The 18,814-nt window shown below is 44.1% G+C and overlaps 2 protein-coding genes across 6 annotated transcripts in view; both read left to right on the top strand.

Annotated features, from left to right (window-relative positions):
- The window catches only part of LOC143855431 (Transmembrane amino acid transporter family protein), a 45,469-nt gene that overhangs the window by 12,822 nt on the left and 13,833 nt on the right, over positions 1 to 18,814 (top strand). The window lies entirely within an intron of this gene.
- On the top strand, positions 16,386 to 17,808 carry LOC143855549 (uncharacterized). Of its 2 annotated transcripts, XM_077365701.1 has the most exons (3): positions 16,386 to 16,500; positions 16,583 to 17,025; positions 17,116 to 17,808. In XM_077365701.1, exons 1-3 carry the CDS (start codon positions 16,401 to 16,403, stop codon positions 17,578 to 17,580), a joined length of 1,008 nt encoding a protein of 335 aa, XP_077221816.1. In that variant the 5' UTR covers positions 16,386 to 16,400; the 3' UTR covers positions 17,581 to 17,808. The 2 variants fall into 2 exon arrangements, with proteins under 2 accessions (XP_077221816.1, XP_077221815.1); XM_077365700.1 differs by having other exon boundaries at positions 16,583 to 17,808.

The raw sequence follows: 18,814 nt of genomic DNA, 5'->3' as shown, positions 1-18,814 counted from the left end.
CATGATATTTAAACTATGGCTTGGCTATGACGTGCACTTATTTCTCTTTATCGGCCACAGTATTTTTATCAGGTTTTATCGATCATGTTGCAAATTGTTTTCTAACTATATTTATATATAATTAGATATGCTTATTTTGGAAAATGGTTTGGCAAAGCATTGGTTTACTCGACAAATGAACAAGTGCATGCTGAGGTGAATGGGGGGGGGGCTCTTTGGGATTAGAGCCGTTCATCTCGGTGTATATCGAGTGGGTCTAGGGCAGGCTAGATGGGATTGTGATGTTGCCATGTTGGTTAGATAGAGATTTGGTACGGTGCTCTCATTGAGGAGATGATTGGTCCTTGAGGTCTCACTTGTTAGGTTTCAGTATTTGAAATCAGGTGTGGATGGTTAAGATTGCTATAGGGTTAGTTTTGTGCTGTTGACCTGATTGCCTTTTGGGTTAGGCAGGTTGATAATTATCATTATGCCTTCGAGGTATTTTGGTATTTTAGATCACTAATGGCACGACTGTAATAAAGTCGAAGAAGGAGGGCTTTTTGTTTGCTCTTGAGAGTGTAGAGATTTTGGGCGTAATTTGGGAATTACCAAGTTTCCTTTCTCTATATAAGTGAGCTTATAGCTCATTCTCTACACACGAAAATTTCTCTCCTCCCTCTTCTTCTTCTCCCTCTAACATCTTTCCATCCACCCTCGATCTCACTCGTCCATCTTCGTCGGACTGAGACCTAACAGGTGTATAGTTACAACCACCCTGGTGGTGTACGTACAACCCCCTCAGGGTTCGCAAGCATCTTCCAACCCATTGTTTCATGGTTTCTTCACGGTTTTCTATGTGATTACATTCCTGGTTTAAAGGTTCTGGAGAAATTTTTTTAAAGTACGCTTCCGCATCAACGAACAAAATAGCGAAACTATTGTTATAAAATAATTTTGTACCTTTTATTTGACAATATTTGAGTTCTTTTAATACCGTTCTAAATCACAGGGCTTTACAACCTGTTAGAAGTATGTTAGTTGTGTGTGTGTGTGTGTGTGTGTGTGTGTGTGTTTGTTTGTAGATGCCTAAGGGCATAGTGGTCATTGTACTGTTCTCTTTATTATAAATATATAACTGAGGAGGAGAAATACCTCAACTCACTCTTTTCTTCATTTCTCTCTTCTCTCCTCATGGATTTTAAACTGGTATTAGAGATCTAGGGTTTGTTGCCCTAGGGACCACCTTGGAAGGAGCCACCACCCTTCTTCTCTTCTCTTCTCCCTTCTCCCTTCCGCTGCCTTCAACTCTCCCTCGAGTCCCGCCAGCACACCACCATCCTCACTTCCCTCGTCTCTTGAGTCTCGCCGACACACCACCAACCTCACTTCCCCTGTAGCCTCACCCGACACGTAGACCCCCTTTTAACCTCACTGTAACCTTCTTCTCCAACTCCCCTACCCCCAGCTTCCTCCCCGACACCTATTCCCCCTTGTAACCTCCCCGACACCTATCCCCCCCAGCTACCTCCCCTCCTGCCATAACCCTCGTCTCCACTTCCCCGAGCCCCCAGCTCCCTTCTCCGGCACCTCTTCACTCCCCTAGACACCTCCCCAACACCCTCTACACCCCCAACTCCCTCCCTCTGTAACCCTTCCCTATTCCCCATCCCTTCCCACGCCACCAGCTCCCTCCACTTCGGCCTTGAACCTTCCCACCTTCCTTTTTCAATGTCCCAGACCCTATTTTCCTCACCAAACCCCCTTTCCTCTCTTTCTTCCCCCCCTGATGGACTAAATCCTTTCTCTCTTATGTTTTCATTTCCACGACTCCGATTCACTTCCACGCTCGTTTTTCCATACGTCTTGGATGCATTATGTGCCTCTTCCTTCTCTCTTACATTGTCGTTGTTGTGGTTGAGACTATTTTTCTCTCTCTCTCTTTGTCTCTATGGATCCTCCCATTATTGAGGATCCCTCTCTTGGCTCGCCTTTTATTATCTGTGCCACTCCACCACCTTCGGTCCCTATTTATCTAGTCATTCTTCATCGGTGGAGGGTTCATTCCCGCCAATGACGACCGTTAAACTAGACAGGTCTAATTACTTGACTTGGAAGATGGTCGTGGAGACCTACCTCATTGCTAGGGGTAGGGTTCATCTCATTCGTCATGATCCTACCTCCTCCACTGATCCCACTTATGAGAAATGGGAGCTGGATGATGCTCTCATTCGCACTCTTCTTTGGCAGAGCATGGCCACTCGTATTACTAGCACCATGATGTGCCTTCCGATGTCCAAGCAGATTTGGAACCATACAGCTATCCTCTATTCCGGAGTTGACAACCTCGCCCGCATTTGTGCCACATATTCACAGTGGATCCATCTCTAGTGTGGTGACACTCCTCTTTCTACATATTACAGTCAGTTTGTCTCGCACAGTCAGCAACTGGATTTTTTCATGCCTCTCACGACTGATTTGGCTACTGCCGCACAACAGCGAGACCAGGTTCGTGTCGTTCACTTCCTCGAGACATTCGGTCCCGAGTTTTTGCATCTCCGGGAGCAACGTGTGACCCACTTAGAAAACACGTGGCACATGTGGTCCCATTTTGTGTCGACTATCTCATGTGGATTTTTGCTATCCGGAAGGTTTGAACTCGAGACCTTTGGCTCTGATACCATGTTAACTTACCAACTTCTCCAAAAGCTTAAGCTATTGGAGAAAGGCATTATTTATGTTTTATACTTTAACACTCACGACTAATATCTGTTGCCCTGTTTTGGGGCATATGAAAGCACATACAGACAGCGCTGCTGCTGTCCAATTTTCGTAACATGAATACACATACAGGCAACGTTATCGTTGTCCAGCTTTAAGAGGTTAAACTCACACACAAACTGACCAAGTGCTGAAGTGATACACGTAAACCATTTAATCCATCCCAACATATAAGATCGATCAAAATAGTGGAGTAAATACATGCAAGATTATTTCACAAGTTATATACTCATAGTACTGTATACTAAAACTCATTTTAATAGTTCTATATACATAATATGGATGGGATTGGAAAGTTATTCAGTAACTCTATGCGCATGAGATTGGAAAAATACGAAAAGACGGAACTCATTGAACAACCTTATGCGCTTATCGCCAAGGAAGTGTAAAAAGGAAATCCTTACATACGCAGTACTCATAAAAAAAATCACTGAATGTCCTATATTAGTACTGATAAGATAAGATATATATAAAAAAATCATTTAATTGGTTATGCTTATATCACTGTTAAAATAGTTAATACATAAGATATAAAAAAATATCATGTAATGGCTTATGCTTATTTCACTATTAAGATAATGAATGGCTTATGCTTATATCACTAATAAGATAGTGAATACATAAGATATACAAATATATCATTTAATGGATTGTGCTTATATCACTGATGGGATTGGAGAAAATACACACAACACATGGATTCCATATGATATTAGGGAGGTTAGGGTACTTACTTGTATAGATCTGATTAGAAAAATCAGAACTTGATCCTTCTAAATCCTCTCCTCTCCTTCAGTTCTCTTTTCTTATTCCATTATTATTATTATTATTTCCTCTTTTTCTTGCAAGAACGCAACCCTAATCAAGAGTTCTTAAGTGTTAAGGTTTGTTTGAACAAGAAACACTAGTTAGATCATTAATCAATTGATGTATACTTGGAACATGAATAGAATTTAAAAGACCAAGTTCCACTTCATCTTCTTCTTACTCTTATTTTTCTCTTTTTTTTTTTTTTTTTTATGTACGTCTCTCTCTCTCTCTCTCTCTCTCAACTTTTGAGAATGGAGGGGGTATGGGAGGTGCGTAGGGGTGTAAATGGATATTCGGAAATTCGATTACCGTCCGCATCCGAATCCGTTTAAAGCAAATATTATCCGAATCTGTTTCAAGCGGATATTATCCGAATCCGTTTATGAGATATCCGGCTCTTAGCGGATGCGAATTTGGTAATTGGTATATCCGATCCGTTTAACATCCGAATCCGAGAAGTAAATCCTTTTTATTTATTAATAATAATATTATTAATATTTATTTTTAGTAATGACACACTATATTTTGTTTCTATATGAAAAGTGAATATTCTTTTTAGAAAAAAAATATAAAAACAAAAATAGCCCAAACCCATTCCATTAAAATAGCCCAAACTCATTCCATCATATACAAAAAAAAAAGGAAAAAACCTATGGAGTGGGTAACCGTGCTACCCGTGGTAGAGGCACCTTTAGTAGTGGTCGTGGCCGTGACTCTGGTCGTGGTGGTCGAAGCCGTAATCTTCATGCTAGTAGTTTCGGTCACCCACGCCCCTATTGCTCTCACTGTTGCCGCGATGGATAGTATATTGAGACGTGCTATGCTCTACACCCTGAGGTACGCCCTTCATTTGAGCCTCGTTTTGGCCGCTCTACACTCCTTTCAGCATCGGATACTTCCGGTTCCACTGCTTCTCCATCTCATTCCAGCCCAGCCCCTACTGTTGGTGGGGTATTTTTATCTCGTGTTGATTATGATGAGTTCCAATGCCTCAGGTTGACCAGCAAGCCCCAGAGTGCCGGTTTCGCTCAGCCAGGTAACTCTCCTGCATTTCTCCTTACTAGCTCTTGCCCTGGATCATTGATTCTGGAACCTCCAATTATATGAAAGGTACTTCTTCTCGCTTAGTTCATTTCGTCCCCTTTATTCTCAGTCCATTACGCTTGCTGATGAGAGTTCTACTCCTATCTCTGTTGGGAATATTTCCCCTCATCCAGCTCTAACATTGTCATATGTATTATGTGTTCCCAAGTCACCTTTTAGTATGGTTTCCGTCAGCCAGCTTACTAAACATCTTAATTGTTCTATTTCACTGTATCCCTCTTATTGTTTGTTTCAAGATCTCTTGACTGGGAGGACGATTGGCTAGGGCCGTGAGGTAGATGAGCTTTATTGTCTGGACTGTGACCTTCCACTTGCCATTTTGCACAGCTCCATTGACGCCTATCAGTAGCACTGGCGTCTTGGTCATCCTTTCCTTGAGCGTTTACGATAGACATCTATTGTTTCTTCACTTGTTCAGTCTTTTCAGTGCGAGGCTTGTGAACTTGGAAAACACCATAGGGTGTCCTTTCCTTCTAGGCCTATTAGCCGGGCCTTGCACGCTTTTGATTTAGTGCATTTTGATGTATGGGGTCCCGTGCGGACTATCTCTATGTTTGGATATTGATATTTTGGTAGCTTTATTGATGATTATTCACGCATGACTGCTTTATTTACTTATGGATCGTTCATAAGTTTTCTCTGTTTTTTGTACTTTTCATGCTGAAGTTACCAATCAATTAAATTGTACTCTTAAATGTCTCCGTACTGATAATGCACGGGAGTATTTCTCTAAATGACTTGGTTTTGATGAGTTCCTTTCCACTCATGGTTTTCTTCATCAATCTTCCTGTGCTCACACCTCTCAGCAAAATGGTGTAGCCGAACAAAAGATGAGATCCTTACTGGATGGGGCCCACACTCTTCTTCTCCAAATGCAGGTTCCGAAGACTTATTGGAGTGATGCAGTTCTTACTGTAAACTACCTTGCCAATCGACTTCCTTCCTTGGTTCTTGGAGGTTCCACACCCTTTGCTACTTTACGTCCTCATCATGACTCGTTCCCTCTCACTCGTAGGATCTTTGGTTGTGTGTGCTTTGTCCACAACCCTGGTCCTGGTTTGGATAAGTTGGATCCTAGATCTGAATGATGTATCTTTCTGGGTTACTCACGGACCCAGAAAGGTTATCGTTGCTACAGCCCATGCCTACGTCGGTCCTTTGTCTCAGAAGATATCACCTTCTTTGAGACCGAGTCCTACTTTCTCAGCCTTCCGGATACTACCCCCTCTCTCTCCCTATTCAGAGCTTCCTCTACATATTCTTGTTCTTCTCATCTCGGTAGTCACTCCTTCTCAATCTCCTCCATTACCAACGCCTGTGATTGTCCCTGTTTGTGACACTTCTTCTCCCTTACAGGTACCTGCTCGTCCACCACCAGTAACTAAGAAGACCTATCAACACCGACTAAAATCTGCAGCTCATCCTTCTCCGGCAGCGACATCGCCAGCATAGCAGGAGATCCCTCCTTCGACTTCAGAGGTACCTTTCGACTCCCCTATTTCTTCTCGTACTCGTTCTCATAGTACTGCTCATCCAACTTCTTCTAGTACTCGTTCTCTTAGTATCTCTTCCTCCCGGTGCTCGTCTTGTTGGCTGTCATTGGATTTATATGGTTAAGTACTTGCCTGATGGATCTGTTGAGCACCTTAAGGTGCGCTTGGTTTCCAAAGACTATACTCAAACCTTTGGCGTCGACTATGATGAGGCATTTTCTCCGGTTGCAAACATACCCTCTATTCGTGTTTCCTGTCTCTTGCTGTCAACCATGGCTAGCCTCTACATCAGTTAGATGTCAAAAATGTGTTCCTTCATGGTGAGCTCATGGAGGAGGTGTACATGGAGCAACCTTCTGGATATGTTGCTGAGGGGGGATGTCCTCCTCCGTATGTTGACTGAAGAAATCCATCTATGGCCTCAAGCAGTCCCCTAGAGCATGGTTTAGGAGGTTTAGTGATGCTATCATGCGCTTTGGCATGAAGCAATATGCAGTTGATCACTCTGTCTTCAGCCATCAGTCTGCAGTCGATTGTGTGCTATTGATAGTCTATGTTGATGACATCATCATTACTGACAGTGATTTAGTGGGGATCCAAAATTTGAGGACCTTCTTGCAAAAAGAGTTCTCTATCAAATATTTGGGCCGTCTGAGATACTTCCTTGGCATTGAGGTAGCGTATTCCACCAGGGGGATCTCCCTCTCACAGAGGAAATACGTCTTGGACTTACTTGAGGAGACAGGTAATCTTGAAGTGAAACCTGGCTCAGTTCCCATGGACCCAAATGTAAGATTACTTTCTGAAGAGGGAGACTTATTGGATGATCCTGGCAGGTACAAGAGATTCGTGGGTAAACTTATAAATTGTACAGTCACTCGCCCAGATATTTCCTTTGTTGTTGGCAATGTCAGCCAACATATGAGCTCACCTCGTACTTCACATTGGGCAGCAGTTCTTCAGATTCTTCAGTACTTGAAAAGTGCTCCAGGTAGAGGTTTGTTGTTCAAGAAGTATGGATATCAGAAGATACAAGGTTTCACAGATGCAGATTGGGCAGGATCTCCGACAAGAGATCTACCACAGGATATTGCATGTTTATGGGAGGTAACCTTATGTCATGGCGAAGTAAGAAGCAGGATGTTGTTTCTAAATCTAGCGATGAGGCTGAATATATAGCCATGGCCCACACAAGTGAAGAGCTTATTTGGTTACGCTCTCTTTTGTCAGAGATTGGTTTTCCTCCATCATCTTCTTCTCGGTTATATTGTGACAACAAGGCTGCCATTCACATTGCCACAAATCTGGTGTTCCATGAGAGGACCACACACATTGAGGTCGATTGCCACTTCATCCAGCATAGGATTCAAAAAGGGGAGATATGCACAATGTTCACTGGATCAGTGGACCAATTAGCTGATTTGCTGACCAAGCCATTGAACAAAGCAAAATTGAGTGATATTTGTAGCAAGCTAGGAATGTTTGACATTTACATTCCAGCTTGAGGGGGAGTGTTAGATGTATGTATATGCCTAAGGGCATAATGGTCATATGTTCTCTCTTCATATAAATATATAAGTGGGGAAGATTTCTTCTCTAACTCTCTTTTTCTCCTCTTCATCTTCTCTTCAACAGTCTCTCTTCAAGTTGGAGTTTATAGAAACTTTCTCAAAATCTTCAAAAGTTTAACAAAAGTCCCCTAATGAGAGCTGAACTCTCCTGTTTATAGTAGACGACAAGCTCATTTTGCTCTCAATTACATGAAAAACCTCATTAAGCCACTCAATTACCCTCTTATAACAAGTATACCCCTACACATCACACCCCTACACTACATGGTATTGACAAGGCCTACGCTCACACTATCATCTATATTAAACTAGGCTCTTTTACACTTCGGTCAGGACCAGGTAGAAAAGAGCTTGTCCTCATGCTCAGCTCCATCCTGACAGAACGGGTATAGACCCCGGTCATTGGGCAAGTTGACTTGTCATCCCTCTCTACCCGGCCAAAGAAAAGTGCGATGCCATTGCCTGGATCAAACACGAAGCTTTCTCTAGCAAGCCCCTGAATACATGGCCTATCACATCCACTTCTCATCCAAATCATTCAAAGTACAAGAAATGGAGAACCTGTATGGAGCCTTATCTTGTGGGAGAAGACTTAATGGCAGGTTGTTTGTGTTGATTCCATTGTAGCTCCGGAAGATACACAAGAAGATGCCAATGTATTGAAGAAATAGAGGATGATGAATTCTATGGCTGGATTTCTTTTGAAGCGGTCTATTTCACATGACTTGTTTGAGCACACTATTGGGTGTGAATCGGCGAGTGAGATTTGGATTACCCTTGATGGATTGCTTAACAAGAAAAATATGCTCTGTCTACAAATGTTGGAAAATGAGTTGGCAAATATTTCAGAAGGTAGTCTCTTTATTTATCAATTCTTTTTGAAGATCAAGAATCTTTGTTCGGAGATTTCTTTATTGGATCTGGAAGAGCCTATTTCGGAGGCACGAATGAAGCGGCATATTATTTGTGGGTTGAAAAAGAGTACATTCCTTATGTTATGTCGATTCAAGGATGGGATCAGCAACCTTCTTTGGTGGAATTTCAAAATCTTCTTGCTTCACAAGAGACTTTAGCTAGACAAATGGGGGGTTGCTTTGGTGGAATTTCAAAATCTTCTTGCTTCACAAGAGACTTTAGCTAGACAAATGGCTGGCTGTTCAATATCCGGGAGTGAAGGAGAAGCATTGTTTTCAAGCAACAAGAATCCCTCAACAAATACAAAGAGAAGAAAAATATTCCATGTAAAGGTGAAGATGAAGGACGATCATCCGTTATGCGTAATAGAAACCGAAAGGGTATCAAGTGTTACCGTTGTGGTAAATTTGGGCATATACAAAAGAACTGTTGTGTGAAATTGAAGGATAGCAATGTAGCCGAAAATGTTGATGATCAAAAAAATGAAGAAGATTGGGGTAGATGTTTCGTGGCAGAAACTGCTACGGTGAGTGCTTTGGCATCCATCAATTTTTAGGATGATTGGATTGTCGATTCCGGTTGTGGGCATCTTCTTACCGGCGACGAATCCAAGTTCTCAAAGGTCCGAAAATATGAAAGCAACGATGCTATCATCACGGCGGACAACACTATACATCTGGTAGAGAAAGAAGAGGTCATTACTATTGGTGGAGCGAATGAGGATTCTATTACACTTAAGAGTGTGTTTTATGTTCCCAGCATGAAGAATAATCTTTTCTCGGTGGCAAATGTGGTTGATATGGGAAATTATGTTTTGTCTGGGCCTAAGGAGGTGAAATTTCTTCGGAATATTTCAAGCTTGAAGGTGAATGCTGTTTATACCGGTAAGAGAGTTAAAGATTTGTTTGTTTTATTGGCTTCAACCTTTTATGTTGATAAAATGAGTACAAATGATGGCGCTTCAATTTGGCATACTAAATTGGGTCATATTAGCATGGATAAATTGAAGGTCATGGTGATTAAGAATCTAGCGAATGGTCTACAAAATTTAAATTCTTTTGGTAGAGGAAAGGTGTGTGAGGGTTGTCAATATGGTAAGGCACATTGTCTTCCATTTGATAAGTCTCTTTCAAGGTGCAAGGCCCCATTGGAGCTTATCCATAGTGATGTAATGGGACCTTGTAGGACACCTTCATTTTCCGGCTTCCGCTATATGTTGTTATTTGTTGATGATTTTACTAGATTCACTTGGGTATATTTTATAAGGGAGAAATCCGAATCATTTTCTAAGTTTGTTGAGTTCAAGAAGACTGTTGAAGGTGTGCTTCATAAGAAGATCAACCGGTTGAGAACCGATAATGGTGAGGAGTTTACTTCCAATTAATTTTCTACATTTGTCGTGATCATGGTATACAAAGGGATCTCACTTGTGCCTATACGCCTCAACAAATGAAGTAGCGGAGAGAAATATTAGACATATTGTGGAGACTTGTAAAAGTTGGTTGCATGCAAAGAATTTACCCAAGGCCTTATGGGCGGAAGTTATGGCATGTGCAACTTCTGTGATTAATCGAGTGCCTCTTAGTCCGATTAATATGAAGTCTCCTTATGAGTTGATGTTTGGGGTGAAGCCTATTGTCAAGCACTTCAAGGTATTTGGTTAAATTTGCTATGTGCACGTGCCGGATGGAAAGAGAACCAAGTTGGATGCTAAGATGAAGAAGTGTATTTTCATTGGGTATGATGAAAGGAAGAAGGTTGGAAGTGTATGGATCCTACAACACACAAGTCCATTGTTTCAAGAGATGTTGTGTTTGATGAAGCCTCTTCCTATTATGGTTTGGATGGTGGTTCCACTAATGGCGTGGGTGTAGGTGAACTTCCCGGTCACACCAAATGCTCTAATGGTATCCGAGTCTTCTTCTTTGCCGATGGGGGAGCGAGGTGATAAGAGGAGTGATGTTGCATGTCATGATCAAGAAGATGAGCAAAATGAAGAAACTAATGAAGGGGAGTGTACTGCATCACATCTTAGAAGATCGAAAAGAAAGATTATCAAGCGGCACGGTATCGAGATGAAAACATGGTGAGCACTTATTCTTGTTTCTTTTCCTGTCCATTTGATGATAATGACCCTTCTTGCTTTAATGAAGCAAAAGGGGTAAGAGAATGGAAGGATGCCATGGATGAAGAGATGAATGCGCTTGTGACAAATGAGACTTGGGATCTTGTTCCTAAGCCTAATGATGTGAATCCAGTTACATGTAAATGGGTGTACAAATTGAAGTGGCAAGCGGATGGGAGTGTGGATAGATTCAAAGAAAGGTTGGTGGCTATACAAATTGAAGTGGCAAGCGGATGGGAGTGTGGATAGATTCAAAGAAAGGTTGGTGGCTAGAGGGTTCTGTCAAAAGTATGGAGAGGATTATGAGGAGACCTTTAGTCCTGTTGCCAAGATGACTTCCATTCGAGTTGTAATTTCATTAGCTGCTTGAAGGGTTGAAATTATTTCAACTTAATGTTAAGAATGCATTTTTCTATGGTGAGATTGACAAAGACATCTACATGGAGCAACCGCTGGGTTACAATTCAACATCCCAGTTATGTTTGCAAGCTCAAGAAAGCTCTTTATGGGTTGAAGCAAGCTTAAAGGGCGTGTTATGGTAAGATTGCCGAATACTTACAATTTTGTGGTTGTTTTGCTTCTAACTCCAATTCTAGTTTATTTGTGAAGAAAGAGAAAGGGTTGCTTGTCATTGTGCTTATTTATGTCAACGATATGATAGTTACCGGCAACAATGATGTTGAGGTTGCAAAGCTAAGGGATGAGCTATCTATTCATTTTGAAATGAAGGACTTGGGAGAGCTAAGTCACTTTCTTGGCTTGGAGGTGGAAACCTCGAAGGATGGCATGTTTGTTTCTCAAAAAGGCAATGCAGAGAAATTAGTTGGAAGATTTGGGATGAGCCAAAGTAAAAAATACTCTACTCTTCTTGATCCCAACAAAAAGATAAGGCGGGAAGAAGGCAGGCTTCTTCCGGATCCTCGGCCATATTGTGCTCTTGTGGGTAGTTTCTTCTACTTGACTATCACAAGACCGGATATTTCTTTTTCTGTTGGACTTGTTAGTCGTTATATGCAAGCTCCACAAAAACCACACTTGGAAGCGACAAAGAGAATCTTGAAGTATGTAAACTCTACTCTTGATTTGAGATTGTTTTACAAGAGAGGAGTTGATTTTGTGTTGAAAGGATTTACCGATCCCGATTATGGAGGGGACTTCGATGATCAATGATCTACTTCCGGTTATCTATTTTTGTGTGGATTGTGTTTCTTGGTGTAGTAAGAAACAAGACTCGGTGTCTCTTTCAACGGAAGCAGAATATAAGGCCGCCGTTCTTGCTCCTCAAGAATGTGTTTGGTTGCGGTGGTTGATTGAAGATGTTCATTTACCTATTCACAAGGTGACGATTATTCTTGGTGACAACCAAAGTGCACTTAAACTTACTACAAATCCAGTTTGTCAATCAAGAACAAAGCATATTGAGATTGAGCATCGTTTCATTCGTGAAAAGGTGTTAGATGGTACAATTGGTGTAGTGGAAGTGAGGAGCAAAGAGAACATTGCCGATATCTTTACCAAGTCACTTTCCAAAGTACCGTTTGAGCTACTTAGGGGTTAGCTTGGAGTAGTTTCCAAAAAATCACTTTAAGGGGAAGTTTTAAATTTTAAAGTGTATTTTTTGGGTATCTTTTTATTTTATTTTTATTTTAAGAGATGTAGTGAGGACAAAATTGTACTTTTGTGTCCATGGGCATGTTGGTCATTTTGCCTAGCTTGCACTTGTGTGAGCCACACATGTTTGCTCCATCTTTTCCCACTACCTCCTATTTCAAATTCAAACCCTACTTGAAACTCTAAACCTACTACTTCCCTAACCATTAAAGTCCCCACTTTCCCATACCCACTACCACTTACCAAAGCCATTACATCTCTACTTTCCACTGACGAAGCCCATTCTCATAACTCCACTTTTGTAGAGATTCTCCACTATCTACCTAGACCTCCTTTGAAGCTCCATTGAAGCTCTTGTGTGCAAGCTTGTGATTGAAGAAGAGAGCCAACTTGCCCATATTTTCTCTGTGTATTGAAGCTTTCTTCTCTCTTTTTTTGTTCTTGACTTGTATGTTTTGTTCTTCTCTCATATATATTGAAGCACATCTTGTTAGTGATTGCTCTTCTTCTACTTTGGTTGTTGATCTTGGTCTAGTGTAAACTTTGGTTTCACTATTTCAGAAGAGGATTTTCCGGTGTTGTGAAATCTGTCTTTCTCTATATTGCATGGGTAATCCCAAACAACATAAGAAGGGTCTTAATGAATTAGAGTGGGGGACCTTTAAACAATGTTGGCCAACCCATCTGGAAGATTATCCCATATGTTATTATATGGAACGTATGGAAGGAACGAAACTGTCGAAGCTTTGAAGAGAAGGAAAAGAGATTGAATCGGATCACATTGGAAATCAAAATCGAATTAATCTCATGGATAAGAGATAGGTTGGGAATCATTTACGGCATTGGTGAGATTCTAAGGAACTGGAACGCTGTGATTTGGGAAAGGAAGCTCAAGGACAGGATATGTTAGACCTAAAATCGGTAACAGGTACAGCAGTGGCGTAAGAACTGAGAGCGAGTTACGAGGGAGGTTGAGTATGAGTCCTGCTATGAGGGCTGAGTCCTGCACAAGGCAAGCGAGGTCAGAAGACCAGACCGGATTTTACTCCGGACAGGTCCTTCGACACTCAAGTCAGTATGAGCAAGAGTGAAGGGAAATGTCAGAGAGTTTAGGGAGAAGAGGGTTTTTTGCATTACCCATTAGTCTGAGCTTTAGTCCCCTATTTATAAGGGAAATCTGTTGAGGTGTCCTGGACAGGTGTCCATGACAGGTGGCGGCCTGTGAGAGGCTGGATCTCACCTACTTTGAACAGGTGGCAACCTGTGAGAGGCTGGGTCTCACCTACTTTGAACAGGTGGCAGCCTGTGAGAGGCTGGGTCTCACCTACTCTGGGACAGGTGGCAGCCTGTGAGAGGCTGAGTCTCACCTACCCTGGGACAGGTGGCAGCCTGTGAGAGGCTGGTGTTTTCACACCCCATCAGTTGCCCCCCAATTTTCCAAGTCATTGAAGGACTTGGGAAAGTGTGATCACTCGTTTTTCTGGATGAGGAGACGTTGTTCGGGGGTGAATCGAAGAATTTAGCACGGAGTCCGGAGTTTGCAGTCCGGAGTTCGGAGTTCGCAGTCCGGATTTCGCAGTCCGGAGTTCGGAGTTCGCAGTTCGGAATCCGGAGTACGGATTCAACCGGACTGGCTCCTGGCGCTTTGCAGAATACATTATATCCAGTCCGGAGTTCGCAGTTCGGGGTCCGCAGTCCGCAGTCCGGAGTACGGCTTCAACCGGACTGGCTCCTGGCGCTTTACAGAATACATTATATCCAGTCCGGAGTTCGCAGTTCGGGGTCCGCAGTCCGCAGTCCGGAGTACGGCTTCAACCGGACTGGCTCTTGACGCTTTTTCAGAATGCGCCGTATCCAGTCCGGAGGTCGCAGTACGGAGATCGCAGTCTGCAGTTCGGAGTACGGCTTCAACCGGACTGGCTCTTGACGCTTTTCAGAATGCGCCGTATCCAGTCCGGAGGTCGCAGTACGGAGATCGCAGTCCGCAGTTCGGAGTACGGCTTCAACCGGGCTGGCTCTTGACGCTTTTTCAGAATGCGCCGTATCCAGTCCGGAGGTCGCAGTACGGAGATCGCAGTCCGCCGTTCGGAGTACGGCTTCAACCGGACTGGCTCTTGACGCTTTTCAGAATGCGCCGTATCCAGTCCGGTTTTTACCGGACTGTTTTTTGTCGTCTTGCAGCAGTTCGGTGCGGACCGGACTGATTTTTGTCGTTTTGTAAGAACGCGTTATATCCAGTACGGTTTTTTCCGGACTGAGTTTTGTCGTCTTGCGGCCAGTTCGGTGCGGACCGGACTGATTTTTGTCGTTTTGTAAGAACGCGTTATATCCAGTACGGTTTTTTCCGGACTGAGTTTTGTCGTCTTGCGGCCAGTTCGGTGCGGACCGGACTGATTTTTGTCGTTTTGTAAGAACGCGTTATATCCAGTACGGTTTTTTCCGGACTGAATTTTGTCGTCTTGCGGCCAGTTCGGTGCGGACCGGACTGATTTTTGTCGTTTTGTAAGAACGCGTTATATCCAGTACGGTTTTTTCCGGACTGAGTTTTGTCGTCTTGCGGCCAGTTCGGTGCGGACCGGACTGATTTTTGTCGTTTTGTAAGAACGCGTTATATCCAGTACGGTTTTTTCCGGACTGAATTTTGTCGTCTTGCGGCCAGTTCGGTGCGGACCGGACTGATTTTTGTCGTTTTGTAAGAACGCGTTATATCCAGTACAGTTTTTTCCGGACTGAATGCGGAGTACGGAATGCGGAGTGCGGAGTGCGGAGTGCAGAGATCCATTCTTGGGACGTGAATGTTTACGCGCGTGCTTGATCGTATTGATGGTGGGAGAATGTGTCCGTCATAAATAGGGGACACGTGGCGCAATCCGGATGACCTCGAGATGCGTGCATCGCATTTATTGCCCCACCGCCTCTTAAAAACTATATAAGGAGGTTTACCCCCCTTCACTTTTTACTTTTTACTTTTCATCTTTTTTTCTCTTCTTGCTCTGGGAGTTTCCACTTCTCAGTTCGCAGCTCGCAGTCCGCAGATCGCAGATCGCAGTTCGCAGCCCGTAGCTCGCAGTCGCGTTCCAAGGTCTTTACGAGCTCCACTCACCGGTATTCCTCTCAGCCCTTCCTTTTACTATGTCTGGTAGTACTTCCACTTCCGAGTCCGGTACGGGGTCCTCCACTAGCAGTAGTTCGGAGTTTAGGATGCCTCAGGAGCATGTAGTGGCTAGGGCGTCTGATAGGATAGACCTTGTAGATAGTGACGACGGAGGGGATAGGGATGAAGTGATCTTAGATCTGAATGCCACTCCACCCTTGACTGGCAGTCTCCCGCGAGCAGGAGGGAGTGTTGAGAGCGACGTTGCTGAAGCGTCCACAACATTCCTTCCTGGCCGGGCGGTGGAGGTGATCGCTAGAGCGCGGATGGATGCCGATCCAAAATACAACTTGCGAGCTCTAGTCGAGGAGAACTACCTCACCAGGTCTATGCTGAGAGATATCAGGGATAAATACTGTGTGCCCCCGAGATTTGAACTGAGGGCAGCTATAGAGGGAGACAGAGCCTGCAACGAGAGCCAGGATCTCTGTATTTATGAGGAGTCACTGAGGGCAGGACTCCGATTTCCGTTGCACCCCTTTTTCTCAGCGGTGCTACGATACTACGGACTAGCCCCGGCCCAGGTAGCTCCGAACTCATGGAGATTATTAGTTGGGTTTTTATACCTCGTCTACGGTCGGTTAGAGAGGAGCGTGACTTTGTCACTGTTCCGTGCTTGCGCACACCTGAAGAAGCATAAAGAAGGGGGCTGGATCTACATTAGCCAGCGCCCTGAACGGAAGATAATCACTGGCATTCCTTCGTCGATTCACTCGTGGAAGAATAGATTCTTCTATGTTGTGGATCAGGAGGCCAGTGAGCCCTGGTCCGTCCCTCTAGTGTGGGACACTCCAGATACCTCAAAACTGAGTCGAAAGCCGCTCCTCGAAGGTGAGGACAGGATAACATTCGCCTTGATGCGGAAGGAGATCGAGCAATCGGGCCTCATCCGTTGTAAGGAGTTTTCTGAAGAGGCGATTCTGGTCGGGCTGGGCGTGAGTACCGCGACTCCAGAACGTATGTAGCTAGACTTGTCTATGCAATCTGTTTATTTTTTATATACTTGCTTCTGACCGTTGGCTGCTCATTTGTCTTGCAGAGATGAAGAAACAATCAACCGTCGAGAAAATCAGGCAAGGAGCCCAGCCACGGGCACAGGAGGGTGCTGCACAGGCACAACAGGAGCGCCAGAAGAGAAAGGCGACTGTACTGGGGAGTCCGGCCCCGTCACGGGGCACTCCACCCCCATCTCAGAGGCCCAAGACTACGGTGAAGCTAATAGGCCCCTTTGCTCAGGGCGGTGGCTCTTCTAAATCCGGTGGTGCTTCTACCGGAGCCGGTTCTGGGGCTCGTCCTCCTACGGGACTTAGTGAGCATGTCTTTCGACCCAATTGGGCCGTTTTGAAGGATGACACTGCCTTAGGCGAGAGCCGAGTAGCAGCAGAGCTCATGAGCAAGTGTTTGCTGCGGAAGGACAAGCAACAGGTCCTTTACGAGCCGCCAGCTACAGGAGAGGAGGCTGTGTTATCCTCAGCTTACCAGGTAAGGAAGTGGTGCTTCGATTTGCTAACTTTCTGCCCATTTCTTCCTTTGACCATACTGATGCCTGTTTCTTTCTGTTTCTTTCTTCAGATCTTGCTCTACTATAATGACCTCAAGGAGAAGAGTAAGAATTTCTCCCAAGCCATTACTGCATCTGAAGAGGTGAACGGAAAGTTGGCCGCTGAGGTGCAGGAGCTTCAAACGAGCATCGGGCGAATAGAGGAGGAGAGGAAGTTGTTGAAAGAGGATCTGGCCGCAGAGAAGAGGAAACTGGCCAAGGCTGCTGAAGCCATGGAGGCTCAAAGAGGAAGAGCTACTGACAGGCAGGAGAAGGCAGTGAAAGAGGCCACAGAGGCAAAGGAGGCTGAACTTTTCAGCCTGTCGAGCGAGGCTTATAGTCTTGGATACTACGACTGCCTCCAGGAGCTCCAGGCCTGCAATCCAAACCTATTGATGCAGAACATGACTCTCCCTGCCAGGCCGAAGATTACTGATGAGGAGCCAGATACTCCTGCTGATGCTCCTGCTGACATCACCTCTCTTCCAGATGCTTAGAATTTTTGTTTTTGTTTTTGTTTTGACCTCTTTTTGTAATGGTCCTTGAGGCCCTACAGCTCTTAGCAGCATTTTTGAAGTGAATTTTGTAATGGCCCTCGAGCCCCCACATATTCTGATTAATGAAATCACATTTGTCTGTCTCTGATACTTCTCAACTGAGTGATTTGCTTGACTTTGTCTTTTTAATTTTGATAACCTGTGAATGAGGCTGTTGATGGTCGAATTGTGACGAACTGGTCTTTTAACAAGTACCCAAGTTTTGTGAACTGGGTTTCCAGTGAGTACCCAAGTTTTGTGAACTGGGTTTCCAGTGAGTACCCAAGTTTAAGAACTGGGTTTCCAGTGAGTACCCAAGTTTTGTGAACTGGGTTTCCAGTGAGTACCCAAGTTTAAGAACTGGGTTTCCAGTGAGTACCCAAGTTTTGTGAACTGGGTTTCCAGTGAGTACCCAAGTTTTGTGAACTGGGTTTCCAGTGCGTACCCAAGTTTAAGAACTGGGTTTCCAGTGAGTACCCAAGTTTAAGAACTGGGTTTCCAGTGCGTACCCAAGTTTAAGAACTGGGTTTCCAGTGAGTACCCAAGTTTTGTGAACTGGGTTTCCAGTGAGTACCCAAGTTTTGTGAACTGGGTTTTCAGATATAAAAGTGACACTGAATTTGCAAGAAGATTATTTATTCATAACAACAAATATACAAATTTACAAGATCACCTTTTCACGCCGGATAATTCGACTACTGATAATATTTCCTGAGGTTTTTGGAGTTCCATGCGTGGGGTAATAGGTGCTCCTCCAGTGTCTCTAGCTTGTAGCTTCCTGGCCGGATAACTTCCTTCACTCGATAGGGTCCCTCCCAAGTTGGGGAAAGTTTCCCTACTTTCGTCGGCTGGGAGACGGCTGCCTTTCTCAGGACCAGATCCCCTGTCCTGAATTCTCTGGGGCGAATTTTGGAGTCGTGATAATTCGACACCTTCTGCTTATAAGCGGCGACCCGGATTCGAGATTCCTCCCGGATTTCTTCTAGTAAGTCGAGATTGGCGCGGAGTCCGTCGCTGTTCAGTTGCTCATGGAAACTGATGACTCTGGGAGATGGGGTGCCTATATCAACAGGTATCACGGCTTCGGTTCCAAAAGAGAGGTTGAATGGTGATTCACCAGTCGTCGTGCGAGGAGTGGTGCGGTAAGCCCACAGAACATGGTAGAGCTCATCTGCCCATCGGCCAGCTTTTTCAT

This window comes from Tasmannia lanceolata, unplaced genomic scaffold (genome assembly GCF_043159265.1).
Source record: "Tasmannia lanceolata isolate RefF3 unplaced genomic scaffold, GAP_Taslan_0.1 ptg000021l, whole genome shotgun sequence".
In the NCBI taxonomy this organism is placed as follows: Eukaryota; Viridiplantae; Streptophyta; class Magnoliopsida; order Canellales; family Winteraceae; genus Tasmannia; species Tasmannia lanceolata.
Note: the sequence above shows the minus strand (reverse complement) of the source record. Positions and strands in the feature narration are given on the sequence as shown.